The sequence below is a fragment of the Oncorhynchus mykiss genome, chromosome 13 (assembly GCF_013265735.2).
Source record: "Oncorhynchus mykiss isolate Arlee chromosome 13, USDA_OmykA_1.1, whole genome shotgun sequence".
Classification (NCBI taxonomy): Eukaryota; Metazoa; Chordata; class Actinopteri; order Salmoniformes; family Salmonidae; genus Oncorhynchus; species Oncorhynchus mykiss.
The window spans coordinates 71,636,243-71,657,597 of record NC_048577.1 but is presented as its reverse complement, the minus strand read 5'-3'; the positions used below and the strand labels follow the sequence as shown (position 1 = coordinate 71,657,597).

Here is a 21,355-nt window from a genome sequence, read left to right as displayed (position 1 = left end):
GGTTAGAGCGTTGGGCTAGTAACCGGAAGGTTGCAAGTTCAAACCCCCGAGCTGACAAGGTACAAATCTGTCGCTCTGCCCCTGAACAAGGCAGTTAACCCACTGTTCCTAGGCCGTCATTGAAAATAAGAATTTGTTCTTACCTAGTGAAATAAAGGTTTAAATTAAAAAAATGTATAAATGGGATATTTTCCACACAATGTAAATATTTGATGTAAATAAAGACTTTATTACACAGTAATACACATCTGGTTCTGGCTTGGTCTCATATTGTGTGCATCCCAAATGGCACCCTATTCCCTATCTAGTGCACTACTTTTGACCACAGCCCTATGGACCCTGGTCAAAAGTAGTGCACTTACAATGGTAATAGGATGCAGTTATTATATGTAGAGTTTGATCATCTCTATGGTGGCTTGTCTGTTGTAAAAGAACACATGGGTCACTGGTCCTGTCATGACCTCATGTTGGATTCCAGAACTTTCTGTGGGAGAGAAAAACAAAATTATAGATCCATCAGTTTCAGAGGTGTATAATTATAGATCCATCAGTTTCAGAGGTGTATAATTATAGATCCATCAGTTTCAGAGGTGTATAATTATAGATCCATCAGTTTCAGAGGTGTATAATTATAGATCCATCAGTTTCAGATGTGTCTAATTATAGATCCATCAGTTTCAGAGGTGTATAATTATAGATCCATCAGTTTCAGATGTGTATAATTATAGATCCATCAGTTTCAGAGGTGTATAATTATAGATCCATCAGTTTCAGAGGTGTATAATTATAGATCCATCAGTTTCAGATGTTTATAATTATAGATCCATCAGGAAAGGAATTCATCCAAGGCTATAGGATTAGATCTCTCCAGACCAGTGGAGATGGACTAGATCAATCACATGTATTTATAAAGCCCTTATTTACATCGGTTGTCACCTAGAACTTTACTGTAACCCGACATACAAGGTGACGAGGCCACTTGGAAGACTATTGAGATTCATCCTCTACAGTATCTATGGGGTTGGAGAGTCTCCTCACTCAGCTGTTCTTTGAAGCAGTCGGTTTACTACTAATGATACATTCAACTTGTAAAGCTATTTTCATTAGTTCTCTCAACGCTCTAGGTTTAGTACTGACCTAGCTGGTGTTTAAAACTGTTATATGTGTCTGGGTTTCTGATGGTGGAGGAGATGTAGACATCAGGAGGGCTGCCATTGGCCGAACACCTCAGGATCTTAGAGAGAAGCTTCACCAGACGGCCAATGATATCTGGATCGTAAACTACGTCTATAACACAGGAAACAACAGGACATTGTCAGCCGACAACAATAGAATTAGGAAACAACAGGACGTGTGTCAGCTGACAGAATTAGGAAACACATTTGATCCCTCACCAGCAGAAAGCTGGATCAATTAGTTAGCCAGGTAACAGCCAGGTAACTGCCAGGTAACTGCCAGGTTACAGCCAGGTAACTGCCAGGTAACTGCCAGGTAACAGCCAGGTAACTGCCAGGTAACTGCCAGGTCACTGCCAGGTCACTGCCAGGTAACTACCAGGTAACAGCCAGGTAACTGCCAGGTAACTGCCAGGTAACAGCCAGGTAACAGCCAGGTAACTGCCAGGTAACTGCCAGGTAACTGCCAGGTCACTGCCAGGTCACTGCCAGGTCACTGCCAGGTCACTGCCAGGTAACTGCCAGGTCACTGCCAGGTCACTGCCAGGTTACAGCCAGGTAACTGCCAGGTAACAGACAGGTAACTGCCAGGTAACTGCCAGGTAACTACCAGGTAACAGCCAGGTAACTGCCAGGTAACAACTACCAGGTCACTGCCAGGTAACTGCCAGGTAACAGCCAGGTAACTGCCAGGTAACAGCCAGGTAACAGCCAGGTAACTGCCAGGTAACAGACAGGTAACTGCCAGGTAACTGCCAGGTAACAGCCAGGTAACTGCCAGGTAACAGCCAGGTCACTGCCAGGTAACAGCCAGGTAACAGCCAGGTAACAGCCAGGTAACTGCCAGGTAACAGACAGGTAACTGCCAGGTAACAGCCAGGTAACTGCCAGGTAACAGCCAGGTCACTGCCAGGTAACTGGCTAACTAATAATATATTTTGAGAAATATATACTTTTTGTTGTAATTAAAGGCTGTATTCAATCCATATCGCCAAAGCACCGCAGGAGATCTGTCTACACATGTAAAGGTGATTTCTGACTGAGTTGACATATGCCGTGTTTATTGTGAAGGAAGTCTCGACAGAGGGAACATTGCCTTTAAAGAGGATCTTCAGCTTTACGGATGGAATAGAATAGAGCCAGGCCATGTTCCTACCTGCAGCGATGACCGTGGCGGCTCCGATCTCTCTCAGCTGCTTCTCTGTCACCTCCTCCCAGTCCAGATGCTCCACACTCACTCTGGGAGAGTTCTGGTTGTCCAGCCCATTGAGCTGGACGTTGTCCCTCAGTCTATGTAGAACGCTGAGGTGACAGTCACTGAACACGTAGCTGGAGGGTCTGCAGGACCTACACACTGCTATACCAGTCAACCCTACACCACTGCCCAGCTCTAGGACTGTCCTGTAGGAGAGAGCAGAGACAGGACTCACACACAGGGAGAGGACACACACACACACACACACACACACACACACACACACACACACACACACACACACACACACGGAGAGGATACACACACACACACACACAGGGAGAGGACACACACACACACAGGGAGAGGACACTCACTCACACACACACACACACACACACACACACACACACACACACACACACACACAGGGAGAGGAGACTCACAATAAACACACACCAGATTGAGATTACGAGTAGTAACCACAGTATGAGTTGTAGACAGAACACAATGACAGAACACACACAGTAGTGTACCAACCTATCAGTGAAGAGGTGTGTGTTCTCCAGACAGAACACACACAGTAGTGTACCAACCTATCAGTGAAGAGGTGTGTGTTCTCCAGACGGAACACACACCGTAGTGTACCAACCTATCAGTGAAGAGGTGTGTGTTCTCCAGACAGAACACAATGACAGAACACACACAGTAGTGTACCAACCTATCAGTGAAGAGGTGTGTGTTCTCCAGAGCCCATTCAGCGAGGTAAAGAGCTGCCTCCCATGTGACCAGGCCTGTAGTTCCTTCAGAGATCACAGCTGTACTCTCTGATAGACTCACTGCCTCTCCACACGGCTACACACACACACACACACACACACACACGTACGGTAAATATTAAAATTAATATTTAATTAAAGTAATATTGAATTTAATAATAATTGTATTATTTTAAAGGATAAAATAGAGGTGTGGCTCGGCTGGTAGAGCGTGGTGCTTGCAACGCCAGGGTTGTGGGTTCAATTCCCACGGGGGACCAGTACAAAAACAATGTATTCACTCACTACTGGAAGTTGTTCAGGATAAGAGCGTCTGCAGAAAATGTAGACTACAGCTTCTGTTAAATACAGTGTGGTGTGTGTGTGTGTGTAGTACCAGTAAATAGCTCTTGTAGCACTCTGTCCCCTCCTCTACCCCCAGGACTTCACCCAGTGCATCATAGAGCTCATCCAGGGGCTCCTTCCCACTGGCTTCATGCTGCACACAGGGAAGAGAAGCATCACATTACTGTTGTTTGCTTTAATAATATAGTTATACTGTATTGTATTCATGTGAAACGTGTAAGAATTGCCTTTTTAAAATGCACCAGTACAAGAGTGAACAATTTTCTGACAGAATGATACCAGACAAAAAATATATCAGAACTCACCCTTTTGATGAGCAGAGACAGAAACAGTCTCCTATATCTTACTGAGGGAGGATGTTTACAGCACAGTGGATGAAGGCATGTCTGGAAACAGGTGACCATAGTAATTGTTAGTGTGGTTTCCAACTCGGTAATCCAATGTACTGTTTCTATATATTTAACTAAATAGGTGTGACATTTAAAAAAAATAATGCTTTTGACAGGCAATACCTGCTTTAGAATGTCTAGAATAATTTCTGATGAGCTGTCGTTCTCGAGCTCCCTTTCAAGGAACTGTAGAAAACAACAACAAATTATGTTATTACTGTATTCATGTCTTACTCTTCCTAAACAATAAAAAATAAAGAAATACATTCAATTTATGACGCAGACCCTACAGTACAACATGCAAGCAGCCCCGCTACTTACATTCCATGGGAAATTTGGCAGTTGACCCATAGTGAAAAAGGAGACTTTAAAGTCATATATAACGTCTGCTCTATTCCTTATGCACGTGACTTCGGTTTTGTCGGTCTGATCCTTAGACAGATACATTTCGTTAATTTTCAACCAACCGAGAATTGAATTACACTAAACCACAGGCTGGCCACGTGTTTCCCTGAGTTTGTTGTCTTCCTCTTTTACCCAAGAAGCACTTCTCCTGTCGCAATGCCTGATGGTCAATGTAGTATAATCATGACAGACAGTAACGTGATAAGGGATACATCTTTTTTTTTTTTTAAGAAAGTACAAATTAGAAAACCTTTACAATGAGATGAGAGCTGTATTTTATTTCCCAATAGAACCTGTATCTGTGGGCCTACTGTTCTCAGTGCAACCCTTGAAGTTGATACAAGTCTACTGTTTGAGACCACTCCCCTGTCTGTGTTATCTCTGCCTCCACAACTGTCATCCCAAATAAATGAAGCACCCAAAATGTGCCAGATTACGATAATGTAGCCTACTAAAGCTGCATAAGGACATGGCTATTCTTCTGAAATGTGACTTTCTTTGACATTTCAGGTGGAATTAAGATCTCGTCTAAATGAACAAGCTGTGTGCACAAGGGTGTAAGATATTATGGACAGTGGATGTGGGTTACTCATAATATCTACTTGTCTAAAGCTTTTATCAGCCCGCTCTTTTCCTGCAGTGTCATTCAGAGAAGATAACACCTCTACAGTTGTTCTTCATTCAACAGAATGACCTCAAACAGCAAACAACACGGTCTGAACATTGAAGGTCAGAAATGTCATTTCGACGGGGATGTTTTCAAATTTTGTAATACTATATATAAAAAATTGATATTATGGCTGCCTTATTGAGTCGAAATGAGATTATATGTTTGATTACAATCGTTTTGGTAATAATGAAAAATGTGTCCTTTTCAACTGGCAGAAATGGATGGGATATTTTTTTAAAGAATATTCAGTGGTAGTGGAATTCAGTGGCCATAATAAAGTGTAGTATTTTATGATTATATTTTGATATTATTAGGCTAAATATCAAGCTTTTTGTTGTGGCTGGAAATGACTATCAAACAGAGGGTTTAGTTCAGATTATTCACAGAACTGCTACATCATCTCATCCAGCAATCCACCGGAACTCTTGTTACTGCAATGATATTCCAACCGGAGCGTAAATGTTGACGGTCTATCAACAACAAAGATGGCTACCAACAGACGCTAACTTCAATTTAACAATTGAAGGGTAAATCATGTAACGGTACGATCCCAAATCTGTTTGAAACGGTATTGACAGCATATTGACAAAAGCAGATTTTCTTCGAATAGAAATAAACAACCCTGCAGGTATGGAATATTTGATATTATTTGCCGAAATGTTGTTAACTAGCTGAAGACGGATTTAGTCGTTACTAAGTTAGCTAACATAAGCTAATGTCTGTCTCTTTGCACTGTGCGCCCAGTGTGGATAACTGCCTGCAGAATATATTATCACTGACATTGAAGATATGCATCACATCAGAGAGATATACAGAAACTATTGTTGATTGCTGTTGATTTTATTTTGACAACTGATAACGATACGATACGGGTGTCGCACAGCTTCCGACGCTGGCTGGAGTGTGCACTAACTTCGATTAGGGCCTATTTGTGCTCATTTAATAAAAATAAGCGTCTCACTTTGTCTCAAACGTATACTGCAAACAGTCGATTAATGCCCAAAATAGTTTTAAATGTTATATTAACATGTAACGTAGTTTAGGCAGCAATAGTGCAGTTATAGATGTGACGGGAAACTAAAGCACGACAGCCAAATCAATAGTTAAGCCCACAGGCATGGTTGGCATGGACACGAATGCAAGGCTCAATATTCTGAAGGACACGAAGAGGGCAGCAGTGGACAAAGGCAACGGAACTCCACTGAAGCGGCCCCACAATGATTCGTTTGAGTTGACTAACAAACAGCTGGTCCTGATTGCTGAATTGAAATGTCTGCTAACAGTTGGAGTGAGTCACTCTGACAACCCTCCTGATTATTGGTCATGTTTATTAAACAACATCGGCTCACACCACACGAGGACATTCACAATGTGACAAGATGAAACCCTGGTATACACAGTATAACTAAACTATATACAGACCTTAACTATGTTACTTATTTTTGGGGGAACTAGTGTAGGTGGGTAATGGGTACTAATTATTGGTAACTAGTATAGCTGGGTATACTAATTATTGGTAACTAGTATAGCTGGGTAATGGGTATACTAATTATTGGTAACTAGTATAGCTGGGTAATGGGTATACTAATTATTAGTAACTAGTGTAGCTGGGTAATGGGTATACTAATTATTAGTAACTAGTGTAGCTGGGTAATGGGTATACTAATTATTAGTAACTAGTGTAGCTGGGTAATGGGTATACAAATTATTAGTAACTAGTGTAGCTGGGTAATGGGTATACTAATTATTAGTAACTAGTGTAGCTGGGTAATGGGTACTGATTATTGGTAACTAGTGTAGCTGGGTAATGGGTACTGATTATTGGTAACTAGTGTAGCTGGGTAATGGGTACTGATTATTAGTAACTAGTGTAGCTGGGTAATGGGTATGCTAATTATTTCTTCCTTCACAAAATGTTTCTCCATTCTGCAGGTATCTGAAGACACTAGGCTAACCTGTGATCACCTACCCCAGGAGGTTAGACTGAAGGAGCGTGCCTGACCTCTGACCCCTGACCTCCAGTCCCACCATGGTGCTGAAGATATTCTTCCCTCAGTGCTGTAACAAGGCAGACAGTGGGCTGCTTGTGGGGCGATGGATCCCAGGACAGAACTCGGCCGTGGTGCTAGCTGTTATCCACTACCCCTTCATCCCTGGACAGGTCAAGCAGTACATCCACCAGGTAGAGTGTGTGCGTGTGTGTATCAGTCAGTGTGCATGTGTCAGTCAGTGTGTATGTGTCAGTCAGTGTGTATGTGTGTCAGTCAGTGTGTATGTGTGTCAGTCAGTGTGTATGTGTGTCAGTCAGTGTGTATGTGTGTCAGTCAGTGTGTATGTGTGTCAGTCAGTGTGTGTGTATCAGTCAGTGTGTGTGTATCAGTCAGTGTGTGTGTGTATCAGTCAGTGTGTGTGTATCAGTCAGTGTGTGTGTGTATCAGTCAGTGTGTGTGTGTATCAGTCAGCGTGTGTGTGTCAGTCAGTGTGTATCCGAGGCGGCAGGTAGCCTAATGGTTAGAGGGGCGGGTCAGTAACTGAAAGGTTGCTGGATCGAATCCCAGAGCTGACAAGGTGAAAATCTGTCGTTCTGCCCTTGAACAAGGCAGTTAACCCGCTGTTCCCCGGTAGGCCGTCATTGTAAATAAGAATGTGTTCTTAACTGACCTTAAATATGAATATATATATATATTTTTAAATCTGTAAGTCAGTGTGTCAGGTCAAACAGTACATACAGCAGGTAGAGAGTGTGTGTGTTTTAACCTTCCTATCCACTCTCCCTGGTCCAGATGCGTGGCCAGAGTGGGGTGGATCTGACGGTGCTGGGCTCGTGGAGCATGCCCAAGGAGGGCCAGGAGGGCATGGAGAGTTTCCTCAGGGACCTCAGCACCATCTTCCCCCAGGGACAGTGGCTCCAGCTCAGTAGAGAGATGGGCAAGATAGGCTTCAGGTGTCACGTCCTCACAAGGGACCCGAGTAAGTCTCCGTTTGCATCCCAAGTGGCCCCTATTGTTCCCTATACACGACACTACTTTTAACCGGGTCAAAGGTCGTGCACTATGTAGGGAATAGGGTGCCATAGAGCTCTGGTCAAAAGTAGTGCACTATGTAGGGAATAGGGTACCATAGAGCTCTGGTCTAAAGTAGTGCACTATGTAGGGAATAGTGCGTCATAGAGCTCTGGTCTAATGTAGTGCACTATGTAGGGAATAGGGCGTCATAGAGCTCTGGTCTAAAGTAGTGCACTATGTAGGGAATAGGGTGCCATAGAGCTCTGGTCTAAAGTAGTGCACTATGTAGGGAATAGGGTGCCATAGAGCTCTGGTCTAAAATAGTGCACTATGTAGGGAATAGGGTGTCATAGAGCTCTGGTCTAAAGTAGTGCACTATGTAGGGAATAGGGTGTTATTTGGGATGCAGACTTTGTAACAACATTAAAGGTGTTTTGTTTTGATTCAGAGATCACTCTCTTTGGAGATCAACTGTTGATATCGAATTATTGACGGAATGGCTTTCTGTCTGTAGACGTGCATCACTGTTTTCTCACACTGAAATGAATGTTCTGTCTGTAGACGTGCATCACTGTGTTCTCACACTGAAATGAATGTTCTGTCTGTAGACGTGCATCACTGTGTTCTCACACTGAAATGAATGTTCTGTCTATAGACGTGCATCACTGTTTTCTCACACTGAAATGAATGTTCTGTCTATAGACGTGCATCACTGTGTTCTCACACTGAAATGAATGTTCTGTCTATAGACGTGCATCACTGTGTTCTCACACTGAAATGAATGTTCTGTCTATAGACGTGCATCACTGTTTTCTCACACTGAAATGAATGTTCTGTCTATAGACGTGCATCACTGTTTTCTCACACTGAAATGAATGTTCTGTCTATAGACGTGCATCACTGTTTTCTCACACTGAAATGAATGTTCTGTCTATAGACGTGCATCACTGTTTTCTCACACTGAAATGAATGTTCTGTCTGTAGACCTGCATCACTGCATCACTGTTTTCTCATAGCAAAAGTAAGTTAACAAGAGTTTGTAAATTAGATAGCTTAATTCACTCTGCTCTTTTTAATCCAAAGAGACACAGATGTCTGTATATATTTAATCAAAAGGTGGATATTTCTGTTGTTATCATCATGCAGTGCATCTCTAATAAAATGTCCCTCTGCCCTTGCCGTAGATGGGAAGCTGATACAACAGGAAAAGGAGCTGAAAGAGGATGGTGGTGGAGAGAAAGGAGGAAAGGGAGGAGAGGGAAAGAAAGGAGGAACAAAGAGAGGAGGAGGAGAGAATAAAGTAGAGGGAGAGGAAGGAGGAGGAGAGAAGGACAAGGTGATCTTTATCCACTATGAACAGAGGAAGGTCATGCTGTCTCAGCTGCACCCCATAGAGAACGGGGTTCCAGACCCTCAAACTGAGTCACAACTACCACAGGTGAGGACGTGGACTCACAGCCTGATTTACATGTAGATGTTGTTGCTCATTGAACACAGGGGTTTTCTATCCTCTCCTGTGTTGTTTACCTCTTATGTTGTTGTTATACATATGTGTTGTTTACCTCTTATGTTGTTGTTGTTGTTATACATATGTGTTGTCTGTAATTGTTGTTGTTGTAATACAATATGTGTTGTCTGTAATTGTTATGTTGTTGTTGTAATACAATATGTGTTGTCTGTAATTGTTATGTTGTTGTTGTAATACAATATGTGTTGTCTGTAGTTGTTGTTGTAATACATGTGTGTTGTCTGTAATTGTTGTTGTAATATATATGCGTTGTTTACCTCTTATGTTGTTGTTGTAATACATGTGTGTTGTCTGTAATTGTTATGTTGTTGTTGTAATACAATATGTGTTGTCTGTAATTGTTATGTTGTTGTTGTAATACAATATGTGTTGTCTGTAATTGTTATGTTGTTGTTGTAATACAATATGTGTTGTCTGTAATTGTTATGTTGTTGTTGTAATACAATATGTGTTGTCTGTAATTGTTGTTGTAATATATATGCGTTGTCTGTAATTGTTATGTTGTTGTTGTAATACAATATGTGTTGTCTGTAATTGTTATGTTGTTGTTGTAATACAATATGTGTTGTCTGTAATTGTTGTTGTAATATATATGCGTTGTCTGTAGTTGTTATGTTGTTGTAATACAATATGTGTTGTCTGTAGTTGTTATGTTGTTGTAATACATATGTGTTGTCTGTAATTGTTATGTTGTTGTTGTAATACAATATGTGTTGTCTGTAATTGTTGTTGTTGTTGTTGTAATACAATATGTGTTGTCTGTAGTTGTTATGTTGTTGTAATACATATGTGTTGTCTGTAATTGTTATGTTGTTGTTGTAATACATATGTGTTGTCTGTAATTGTTGTTGTAATATATATGCGTTGTCTGTAATTGTTATGTTGTTGTTGTAATACAATATGTGTTGTCTGTAATTGTTATGTTGTTGTTGTAATACAATATGTGTTGTCTGTAGTTGTAGTTGTTGTTGTAATACAATATGTGTTGTCTGTAATTGTTATGTTGTTGTTGTAATACAATATGTGTTGTCTGTAATTGTTATGTTGTTGTTGTAATACAATATGTGTTGTCTGTAGTTGTAGTTGTTGTTGTAATACAATATGTTTTGTCTGTAGTTGTTGTTGTTGTTGTTGTAATACAGGTGTTGTCTGTAATTGTTATGTTGTTGTAATACAATATGTGTTGTCTGTAATTGTTATGTTGTTGTAATACAGGTGTTGTCTGTAATTGTTATGTTGTTGTAATACAATATGTGTTGTCTGTAATTGTTATGTTGTTGTAATACAGGTGTTGTCTGTAATTGTTATGTTGTTGTAATACAGGTGTTGTCTGTAATTGTTATGTTGTTGTAATACAATATGTTTTGTCTGTAATTGTTGTTGTTGTTGTAATACATGTGTTGTCTGTAGTTGTTGTTGTAATACATATGTGTTGTCTGTAATTGTTGTTGCTGCTGCAGGTGTTTGGGACAGTGTGTCAGAGTGAGCCGCTGTTCTTCCTGGATAAGTATGATGACGGTCCAGTGAAGATGACCCACTGGCAATCAGAGGGACGGGAGGGCTCCATTATAGTAGAACTGATGAAACAGGCCTCAACACCGGTCTGTCTCCTAACCACCTGGATACTAACACTGTGGACCAGCCTCTGTAGTAGCAGGTAAGGGGTGTGTCAGTACCTGTCTGTCTGCTAAGCACCTGGATACTAACACTGTGGACCAGCCTCTGTAGTAGCAGGTAAGGGGGGGGGGGTGTCAGTACCTGTCTGTCTGCTAACCACCTGGATACTAACACTGTGGACCAGCCTCTGTAGTAGCAGGTAAGGGGTGTGTCAGTACCTGTCTGTCTGCTAACCACCTGGATACTAACACTGTGGACCAGCCTCTGTAGTAGCAGGTAAGGGGTGTGTCAGTACCTGTCTGTCTGCTAACCACCTGGATACTAACACTGTTGACCAGCCTCTGTAGTAGCAGGTAAGGGGGGTGTCAGTACCTGTCTGTCTGCTAACCACCTGGATACTAACACTGTGGACCAGCCTCTGTAGTAGCAGGTAAGGGGTGTGTCAGTACCTGTCTGTCTGCTAACCACCTGGATACCAACACTGGATCCTGTACGTTCGTCAGTTGGAACTCTTTATGTGCCAAGAGACACTGACCCAGTTCGTCTGTCTGTCTCTCTCTCTCTCTCTCCCCAGGATATTGAATGTGTTCATCTGTCTGTCTCCCAGGATATTGAATGTCTGTCTGTCTGTCTCCCAGGATATTGAATGTGTCTGTCTGTCTGTCTCCCAGGATATTGAATGTGTCTGTCTGTCTGTCTCCCCAGGATATTGAATGTGTCTGTCTGTTTGTCTCCCAGGATATTGAATGTGTCTGTCTATCTCCCAGGATATTGAATGTGTCTGTCTGTCTGTCTCCCAGGATATTGAATGTGTCTGTCTGTCTCCCCAGGATATTGAATGTGTCTGTCTGTCTGTCTCCCCAGGATATTGAATGTGTCTGTCTGTCTGTCTCCCAGGATATTGAATGTGTCTGTCTGTCTCCCCAGGATATTGAATGTGTCTGTCTGTCTCCCAGGATATTGAATGTGTCTGTCTGTCTGTCTCCCCAGGATATTGAATGTGTCTGTCTGTCTGTCTCCCAGGATATTGAATGTGTCTGTCTGTCTGTCTCCCAGGATATTGAATGTGTCTGTCTGTCTGTCTCCCAGGATATTGAATGTGTCTGTCTGTCTCCCCAGGATATTGAATGTGTCTGTCTGTCTGTCTCCCCAGGATATTGAATGTGTCTGTCTGTCTGTCTCCCCAGGATATTGAATGTGTCTGTCTGTCTCCCAGGATATTGAATGTGTCTGTCTGTCTCCCCAGGATATTGAATGTGTCTGTCTGTCTGTCTCCCCAGGATATTGAATGTGTCTGTCTGTCTCCCCAGGATATTGAATGTGTCTGTCTGTCTGTCTCCCAGGATATTGAATGTGTCTGTCTGTCTGTCTCCCAGGATATTGAATGTGTCTGTCTGTCTCCCCAGGATATTGAATGTGTCTGTCTGTCTCCCAGGATATTGAATGTGTCTGTCTGTCTGTCTGTCTCCCCAGGATATTGAATGTGTCTGTCTGTCTGTCTCCCCAGGATATTGAATGTGTCTGTCTGTCTGTCTCCCCAGGATATTAAATGTGTCTGTCTGTCTCCCCAGGATATTGAATGTGTCTGTCTGTCTGTCTCCCCAGGATATTGAATGTGTCTGTCTGTCTGTCTCCCCAGGATATTGAATGTGTCTGTCTGTCTCCCAGGATATTGAATGTGTCTGTCTGTCTCCCAGGATATTGAATGTGTCTGTCTGTCTCCCAGGATATTGAATGTGTCTGTCTGTCTGTCTCCCCAGGATATTGAATGTTTCTGTCTGTCTCCCCAGGATATTGAATGTGTCTGTCTGTCTGTCTCCCCAGGATATTAAATGTGTCTGTCTGTCTCCCAGGATATTGAATGTGTCTGTCTGTCTGTCTCCCCAGGATATTAAATGTGTCTGTCTGTCTGTCTCCCCAGGATATTGAATGTGTCTGTCTGTCTCCCAGGATATTGAATGTGTCTGTCTGTCTGTCTCCCCAGGATATTGAATGTTTCTGTCTGTCTGTCTCCCCAGGATATTGAATGTGTCTGTCTGTCTCCCCAGGATATTGAATGTGTCTGTCTGTCTGTCTCCCAGGATATTGAATGTGTCTGTCTGTTTGTCTCCCAGGATATTGAATGTGTCTGTCTGTCTCCCCAGGATATTGAATGTGTCTGTCTGTCTGTCTCCCCAGGATATTGAATGTGTCTGTCTGTCTGTCTCCCCAGGATATTGAATGTGTCTGTCTGTCTCCCCAGGATATTAAATGTGTCTGTCTGTCTCCCAGGATATTGAATGTGTCTGTCTGTCTCCCCAGGATATTAAATGTGTCTGTCTGTCTCCCCAGGATATTGAATGTGTCTGTCTGTCTGTCTCCCCAGGATATTGAATGTGTCTGTCTGTCTGTCTCCCCAGGATATTAAATGTGTCTGTCTGTCTCCCCAGGATATTGAATGTGTCTGTCTGTCTGTCTCCCCAGGATATTGAATGTGTCTGTCTCCCCAGGATATTGAATGTGTCTGTCTGTCTGTCTCCCCAGGATATTGAATGTGTCTGTCTGTCTCCCCAGGATATTGAATGTGTCTGTCTGTCTGTCTCCCCAGGATATTGAATGTTTCTGTCTGTCTCCCCAGGATATTGAATGTGTCTGTCTGTCTGTCTCCCCAGGATATTGAATGTGTCTGTCTGTCTCCCCAGGATATTGAATGTGTCTGTCTGTCTCCCCAGGATATTGAATGTGCGCCCGATGAGGTTCATCTCCAGTAAGTTGTCTACGTGTGTTCAGCTGAGCTACAGAACAGAACACCTTCAGACAGTCTGCTCTCCTACCAGAGCCACCGCACACAACCACTTCATGAGGTAGAGACCACACACACACACACACACACACAGCCATGTGGCAGACTGGCTACAAGATGGTATCTAAACTCACCCCATTGCGTCTCAAATTCGCACACTATTCCCTGTATAGTGCAGTGCATTTGACCAGAGCCCCACTGACCTCGGGTCAAAAGTAGTGACTCTCTCTCTTTCTCTCCACACAGGAAAGCCAATATCTTTGTGTCGTTCTTTGTGGATGTGTCTCTGGGCCTGCTGCTGGTGTCGTGGATGTATAGAGAGAACCGTATAGGCAAACTGGCCGACACACTGGTACCTGCTGCTGACGTAAGATATCATGGACCACATTTCCCCAGTGCAAAAGCAATGTACAACAATTACCTTTAAACCTCATTTATAATCTGTCAGAGAGATTTTCTTTTAAAAATGTCTTCAACAATGTTCAGTATCGAGAGGTGACTATTTATGTATCGCTCAGTTGACTAAAGTCTAGTTACATAACCACCTCCGTAAAACTCACATTGGTGACGATACGCTTCAAATATAATCACGTTGCCACATTATAAAGAGGTTCAGGGTCGTTTTTACCCTACGAAATATCCCCCTCAATATCCAACCCAATATCCCCCTCAATATCTCCCCAATATCCCCCTAGAATAACCCCCTCAATATCCAACCCAATATCCCCCTAGAATATCCCCCTCAATATCCAACCCAATATCCCCCTCAATATCTCCCCAATATCCCCCTAGAATAACCCCCTCAATATCCAACCCAATATCCCCCTAGAATAACCCCCTCAATATCCAACCCAATATCTCCCTAGAATAACCCCCTCAATATCACCCCAATATCCCCCTAGAATAACCCCCTCAATATCCAACCCAATATCCCCCTAGAATAACCCCCTCAATATCTCCCCAATATCCCCCTAGAATAACCCCCTCAATATCCAACCCAATATCTCCCTAGAATAACCCCCTCAATATCTCCCCGATATCCCCCTAGAATAACCCCCTCAATATCTCCCCAATATCCCCCTAGAATAACCCCCTCAATATCCCCCTAGAATATCCCCCTAGAATATCCCCCTCAATATCCAACCCAATATCCCCCTAGAATATCCCCCTAGAATTACCCCCTCAATATCTCCCTCGATATCTCCTAAATAATCTTTATCTCTGAGTATGTGTGCTGATCTAGGATCAGTTTTAGCCTTTTTAGATCACAAGGAATAAGATAACATGGACCGAGGGGAGCTGATACGTACGGCCCCACGTCCCTCCTGTCCATTATAATCATGTTCATTATGATCTAGGATCAGGTCCTCCTCTCCATTATAATCATATTCATTATGATCTAGGATCAGGTCCTCCTCTCCATTATAATCATATTCATTATGATCTAGGATCAGGTCCCTCCTGTCCATTATGATCTAGGATCAGGTCCCTCCTGTCCATGTAATCTGATTCATTATGATCTAGGATCAGGTCCCTCCTGTCCATTATAATCTGATTCATTATGATCTAGGATCAGGTCCCTCCTGTCCATTATGATCTAGGATCAGGTCCTCCTGTCCATTATAATCATATTCATTATGATCTAGGATCAGGTCCCTCCTGTCCATTATAATCATGTTCATTATGATCTAGGATCAGGTCCTCCTGTCCATTATGATCTAGGATCAGGTCCCTCCTGTCCATTATAATCATATTCATTATGATCTAGGATCAGGCCCTCCTGTCCATTATGATCTAGGATCAGGTCCCTCCTGTCCATTATAATCATATTCATTATGATCTAGGATCAGGCCCTCCTGTCCATTATGATCTAGGATCAGGTCCTCCTGTCCATTATGATCTAGGATCAGGTCCCTCCTGTCCATTATAATCATATTCATTATGATCTAGGATCAGGTCCCTCCTGTCCATTATAATCATATTCATTATGATCTAGGATCAGGCCCTCCTGTCCATTATAATCTAGGATCAGGTCCTCCTGTCCATTATGATCTAGGATCAGGTCCCTCCTGTCCATTATAATCATATTCATTATGATCTAGGATCAGGTCCTCCTGTCCATTATAATCATATTCATTATGATCTAGGATCAGGTCCTCCTGTCCATGTAATCTGATTCATTATGATCTAGGATCAGGTCCCTCCTGTCCATTATAATCATATTCATTATGATCTAGGATCAGGTCCTCCTGTCCATTATAATCATATTCATTATGATCTAGGATCAGGTCCTCCTGTCCATGTAATCTGATTCATTATGATCTAGGATCAGGTCCCTCCTGTCCATTATAATCATGTTCATTATGATCTAGGATCAGGTCCCTCCTGTCCATTATAATCATATTCATTATGATCTAGGATCAGGTCCTCCTGTCCATTATAATCATGTTCATTATGATCTAGGATCAGGTCCCTCCTGTCCATTATAATCATATTCATTATGATCTAGGATCAGGTCCTCCTGTCCATGTAATCTGATTCATTATGATCTAGGATCAGGTCCCTCCTGTCCATTATAATCATATTCATTATGATCTAGGATCAGGTCCCTCCTGTCCATTATAATCATATTCATTATGATCTAGGATCAGGTCCTCCTGTCCATTATAATCATATTCATTATGATCTAGGATCAGGTCCTCCTGTCCATGTAATCTGATTCATTATGATCTAGGATCAGGTCCCTCCTGTCCATTATAATCATGTTCATTATGATCTAGGATCAGGTCCCTCCTGTCCATTATAATCATATTCATTATGATCTAGGATCAGGTCCTCCTGTCCATTATAATCATGTTCATTATGATCTAGGATCAGGTCCCTCCTGTCCATTATAATCATATTCATTATGATCTAGGATCAGGTCCTCCTGTCCATGTAATCTGATTCATTATGATCTAGGATCAGGTCCCTCCTGTCCATTATAATCATGTTCATTATGATCTAGGATCAGGTCCTCCTGTCCATTATGATCATATTCATTATGATCTAGGATCAGGCCCTCCTGTCCATTATAATCATGTTCATTATGATCTAGGATCAGGTCCTCCTGTCCATTATGATCTAGGATCAGGTCCCTCCTGTCCATTATAATCATAATCATTGTGATCTAGGATCAGCTCCTCCTGTCCATGTAATCTGATTCATTATGATCTAGGATCAGGCCCTCCTGTCCATTATAATCATATTCATTATGATCTAGGATCAGGCCCTCCTGTCCATTATAATCATGTTCATTATGATCTAGGATCAGGTCCTCCTGTCCATTATGATCTAGGATCAGGCCCTCCTGTCCATTATAATCATGTTCATTATGATCTAGGATCAGGTCCTCCTGTCCATTATGATCTAGGATCAGGTCCTCCTGTCCATTATGATCTAGGATCAGGCCCTCCTGTCCATTATAATCATATTCATTATGATCTAGGATCAGGTCCCTCCTGTCCATTATAATCATGTTCATTATGATCTAGGATCAGGTCCTCCTGTCCATTATAATCATGTTCATTATGATCTAGGATCAGGTCCCTCCTGTCCATTATAATCATATTCATTATGATCTAGGATCAGGTCCTCCTGTCCATGTAATCTGATTCATTATGATCTAGGATCAGGTCCCTCCTGTCCATTATAATCATATTCATTATGATCTAGGATCAGGTCCTCCTGTCCATTATAATCATGTTCATTATGATCTAGGATCAGGTCCCTCCTGTCCATTATAATCATATTCATTATGATCTAGGATCAGGTCCTCCTGTCCATGTAATCTGATTCATTATGATCTAGGATCAGGTCCCTCCTGTCCATTATAATCATATTCATTATGATCTAGGATCAGGTCCCTCCTGTCCATTATAATCATATTCATTATGATCTAGGATCAGGTCCTCCTGTCCATTATAATCATATTCATTATGATCTAGGATCAGGTCCTCCTGTCCATGTAATCTGATTCATTATGATCTAGGATCAGGTCCCTCCTGTCCATTATAATCATGTTCATTATGATCTAGGATCAGGTCCCTCCTGTCCATTATAATCATATTCATTATGATCTAGGATCAGGTCCTCCTGTCCATTATAATCATGTTCATTATGATCTAGGATCAGGTCCCTCCTGTCCATTATAATCATATTCATTATGATCTAGGATCAGGTCCTCCTGTCCATGTAATCTGATTCATTATGATCTAGGATCAGGTCCCTCCTGTCCATTATAATCATGTTCATTATGATCTAGGATCAGGTCCTCCTGTCCATTATGATCATATTCATTATGATCTAGGATCAGGCCCTCCTGTCCATTATAATCATGTTCATTATGATCTAGGATCAGGTCCTCCTGTCCATTATGATCTAGGATCAGGTCCCTCCTGTCCATTATAATCATAATCATTGTGATCTAGGATCAGCTCCTCCTGTCCATGTAATCTGATTCATTATGATCTAGGATCAGGCCCTCCTGTCCATTATAATCATATTCATTATGATCTAGGATCAGGCCCTCCTGTCCATTATAATCATGTTCATTATGATCTAGGATCAGGTCCTCCTGTCCATTATGATCTAGGATCAGGCCCTCCTGTCCATTATAATCATGTTCATTATGATCTAGGATCAGGTCCTCCTGTCCATTATGATCTAGGATCAGGTCCTCCTGTCCATTATGATCTAGGATCAGGCCCTCCTGTCCATTATAATCATATTCATTATGATCTAGGATCAGGTCCCTCCTGTCCATTATAATCATGTTCATTATGATCTAGGATCAGGTCCCTCCTGTCCATTATAATCATGTTCATTATGATCTAGGATCAGGTCCTCCTGTCCATTATGATCTAGGATCAGGTCCTCCTGTCCATTATAATCATATTCATTATGATCTAGGATCAGGTCCTCCTGTCCATTATAATCATGTTCATTATGATCTAGGATCAGGTCCTCCTCTCCATTATAATCATATTCATTATGATCTAGGATCAGGTCCCTCCTGTCCATTATGATCTAGGATCAGGTCCTCCTGTCCATTATAATCATATTCATTATGATCTAGGATCAGGTCCTCCTGTCCATTATAATCATGTTCATTATGATCTAGGATCAGGTCCTCCTCTCCATTATAATCATATTCATTATGATCTAGGATCAGGTCCTCCTGTCCATTATAATCATATTCATTATGATCTAGGATCAGGTCCTCCTGTCCATGTAATCTGATTCATTATGATCTAGGATCAGGCCCTCCTGTCCATTATGATCTAGGATCAGGTCCCTCCTGTCCATTATAATCATGTTCATTATGATCTAGGATCAGGTCCTCCTCTCCATTATAATCATATTCATTATGATCTAGGATCAGGTCCCTCCTGTCCATTATGATCTAGGATCAGGTCCTCCTGTCCATGTAATCTGATTCATTATAATCTAGGATCAGGTCCTCCTGTCCATTATAATCATGTTCATTATGATCTAGGATCAGGTCCTCCTGTCCATGTAATCTGATTCATTATGATCTAGGATCAGGCCCTCCTGTCCATTATGATCTAGGATCAGGTCCCTCCTGTCCATTATAATCATAATCATTGTGATCTAGGATCAGCTCCTCCTGTCTATGTAATCATATTCATTATGATCTAGGATCAGGTCCTCCTGTCCATTATAATCATGTTCATTATGATCTAGGATCAGGTCCCTCCTGTCCATTTTGATCTAGGATCAGGTCCTCCTGTCCATTATAATCATGTTCATTATGATCTAGGATCAGGTCCCTCCTGTCCATGTAATCTGATTCATTATGATCTAGGATCAGGTCCTCCTGTCCATTATAATCATGTTCATTATGATCTAGGATCAGGTCCCTCCTGTCCATTATAATCTAGGATCAGGTCCTCCTGTCCATTATAATCATGTTCATTATGATCTAGGATCAGGTCCCTCCTGTCCATTATAATCATATTCATTATGATCTAGGATCAGGTCCCTCCTCTCCATGTAATCTGATTCATTATGATCTAAAATGCTATACTGATCCTAGATCAGCTCTCTGAGACACTTTATAAATACAGCCCATAGTGTAGATATTATAAGGTGAGACAAAATGTTGTTCTGTGATTTGTAAGCATGTAGCTAAGCTATGTATTGTTGTATGTTTTGTTGTTAGCATGTAGCTAAGCTATGTATTGCTGTGTGTTTTGTTGTTAGCATGTAGCTAAGCTATGTATTGCTGTGTGTTTTGTTGTTAGCATGTAGCTAAGCTATGTATTGCTGTGTGTTTTGTTGTTAGCATGTAGCTAAGCTATGTATTGTGTTTTGTTGTTAGCATGTAGCTAAGCTATGTATTGTTGTATGTTTTGTTGTTAGCATGTAGCTAAGCTATGTATTGTTGTTAGTATGTAGCTAAGCTATGTATTGTGTTTTGTTGTTAGCATGTAGCTAAGCTATGTATTGTTGTGTGTTTTGTTGTTAGCATGTAGCTAAGCTATGTATTGTTGTGTGTTTTGTTGTTAGTATGTAGCTAAGCTATGTATTGTTGTGTGTTTTGTTGTTAGTATGTAGCTAAAGAGCTGGAGGAGCTGTTGCAGTGGCTGATGGGAGCTCCAGCTGGTCTGAAGATGAACCGGGCTCTAGACCAGGTGTTAGGACGATTCTTCCTCTACCATATACACCTGTGGATCAGTGAGTCTCACACACACACACACACACACACACCCATGCCCCTCCTCCACAGACACACACACCCATGGCCCTCCTCCACAGACACACACACCCATGGCCCTCCTGCACAGACACAAACACCCATGGCCCTCCTGCACAGACACACACCCATGGCCCTCCTCCTCCTCTCTCTGTAGGCTACATTCACCTGATGTCTCCGTTCGTTGAGATGATTCTGTGGTACGTGGGTCTGTCTGCCTGCCTGGGCTTGACCTTTGCCCTCTCCCTGCTCTCTGACATCACCGCCCTGCTCACCTTCCACATCTACTGTTTCTACGTCTATGGAGCCAGGTGAGAAGAGACCGGTCACTAACCCTGCTATATCTACTGTTTCTACGTCTATGGAGCCAGGTGAGAAGAGACCGGCACAGTCACGGTGCCTCCCAAAAGTGCACCACGTTTGACCTTAGTGCACTATAAAGGGAATACCCTATGAGCTCTAGTCAGAAGATGTGCGCTACGGAGAGGATAGGGTCCCATTTGGGATACAGACATTGAGTCTTCAGTGTAATTAGGCAGGTTAACACGCCATGAGAGTAAGAATGACCACATCTTTTCATCTTCTTCTTCCTCCTAAAGCCTTACGTTGCGCCGGATGTCATGAATTTCAATCGGGACGTGGAAACGCAACGCCCCCTTGCAGTTGAAGGTTCGGTTGAAAGACTTTTTTCAAACTTTTGCGTCCTCT

At 42.1% G+C, this 21,355-nt stretch overlaps 2 protein-coding genes across 5 annotated transcripts in view; one reads left to right on the top strand and one right to left on the bottom strand.

Annotated features, from left to right (window-relative positions):
• Positions 1-208: 208 nt before the first annotated feature.
• LOC118936530 (protein-lysine N-methyltransferase EEF2KMT-like) lies at positions 209-4,625 on the bottom strand. Its single transcript, XM_036942098.1, has 8 exons — positions 4,205-4,625; positions 4,007-4,069; positions 3,800-3,880; positions 3,526-3,627; positions 3,092-3,225; positions 2,332-2,576; positions 1,138-1,287; positions 209-484 (listed from the first exon to the last, which is right to left on the bottom strand). Exons 1-8 carry the CDS (start codon positions 4,328-4,330, stop codon positions 384-386), a joined length of 1,002 nt encoding a protein of 333 aa, XP_036797993.1. The 5' UTR covers positions 4,331-4,625; the 3' UTR covers positions 209-383.
• Positions 4,626-4,693: 68 nt separating this feature from the next.
• Positions 4,694-21,355, top strand: part of LOC110494404 (phosphatidylinositol N-acetylglucosaminyltransferase subunit Q-like) — a 36,787-nt gene continuing 20,125 nt past the window's right edge. The window contains exons 1-9 of one of the 4 annotated variants that reach the window (XM_036942095.1): positions 4,694-5,017; positions 6,891-7,140; positions 7,742-7,928; positions 9,148-9,401; positions 10,952-11,148; positions 13,820-13,951; positions 14,137-14,257; positions 20,502-20,628; positions 20,805-20,958. In XM_036942095.1, the coding sequence (XP_036797990.1) occupies positions 6,988-7,140; positions 7,742-7,928; positions 9,148-9,401; positions 10,952-11,148; positions 13,820-13,951; positions 14,137-14,257; positions 20,502-20,628; positions 20,805-20,958 (1,325 nt within the window). In that variant the 5' untranslated portion in view covers positions 4,694-5,017; positions 6,891-6,987. Of the gene's footprint in view, positions 5,018-5,350; positions 5,587-6,216; positions 6,349-6,890; positions 7,141-7,741; positions 7,929-9,147; positions 9,402-10,951; positions 11,149-13,819; positions 13,952-14,136; positions 14,258-20,501; positions 20,629-20,804; positions 20,959-21,355 lie in introns of those variants that run through there. The other 3 variants (XM_036942093.1, XM_036942092.1, XM_036942094.1) reach the window with 3 other exon arrangements.

Coding starts and splice junctions, on each gene's coding strand:
- LOC118936530 (XM_036942098.1), bottom strand. CDS start 4,330: ATGTATCTGTCTAAGGATCAGACCGACAAAACCGAAGTCACGTGCATA. Junction 2,577..3,091: donor ACACACCTCTTCACTGATAG/GTTGGTACACTA, acceptor TCTCTCCTACAG/GACAGTCCTAGAGCTGGGCA. Junction 485..1,137: donor CAGTTTTAAACACCAGCTAG/GTCAGTACTAAA, acceptor TCTCTCCCACAG/AAAGTTCTGGAATCCAACAT.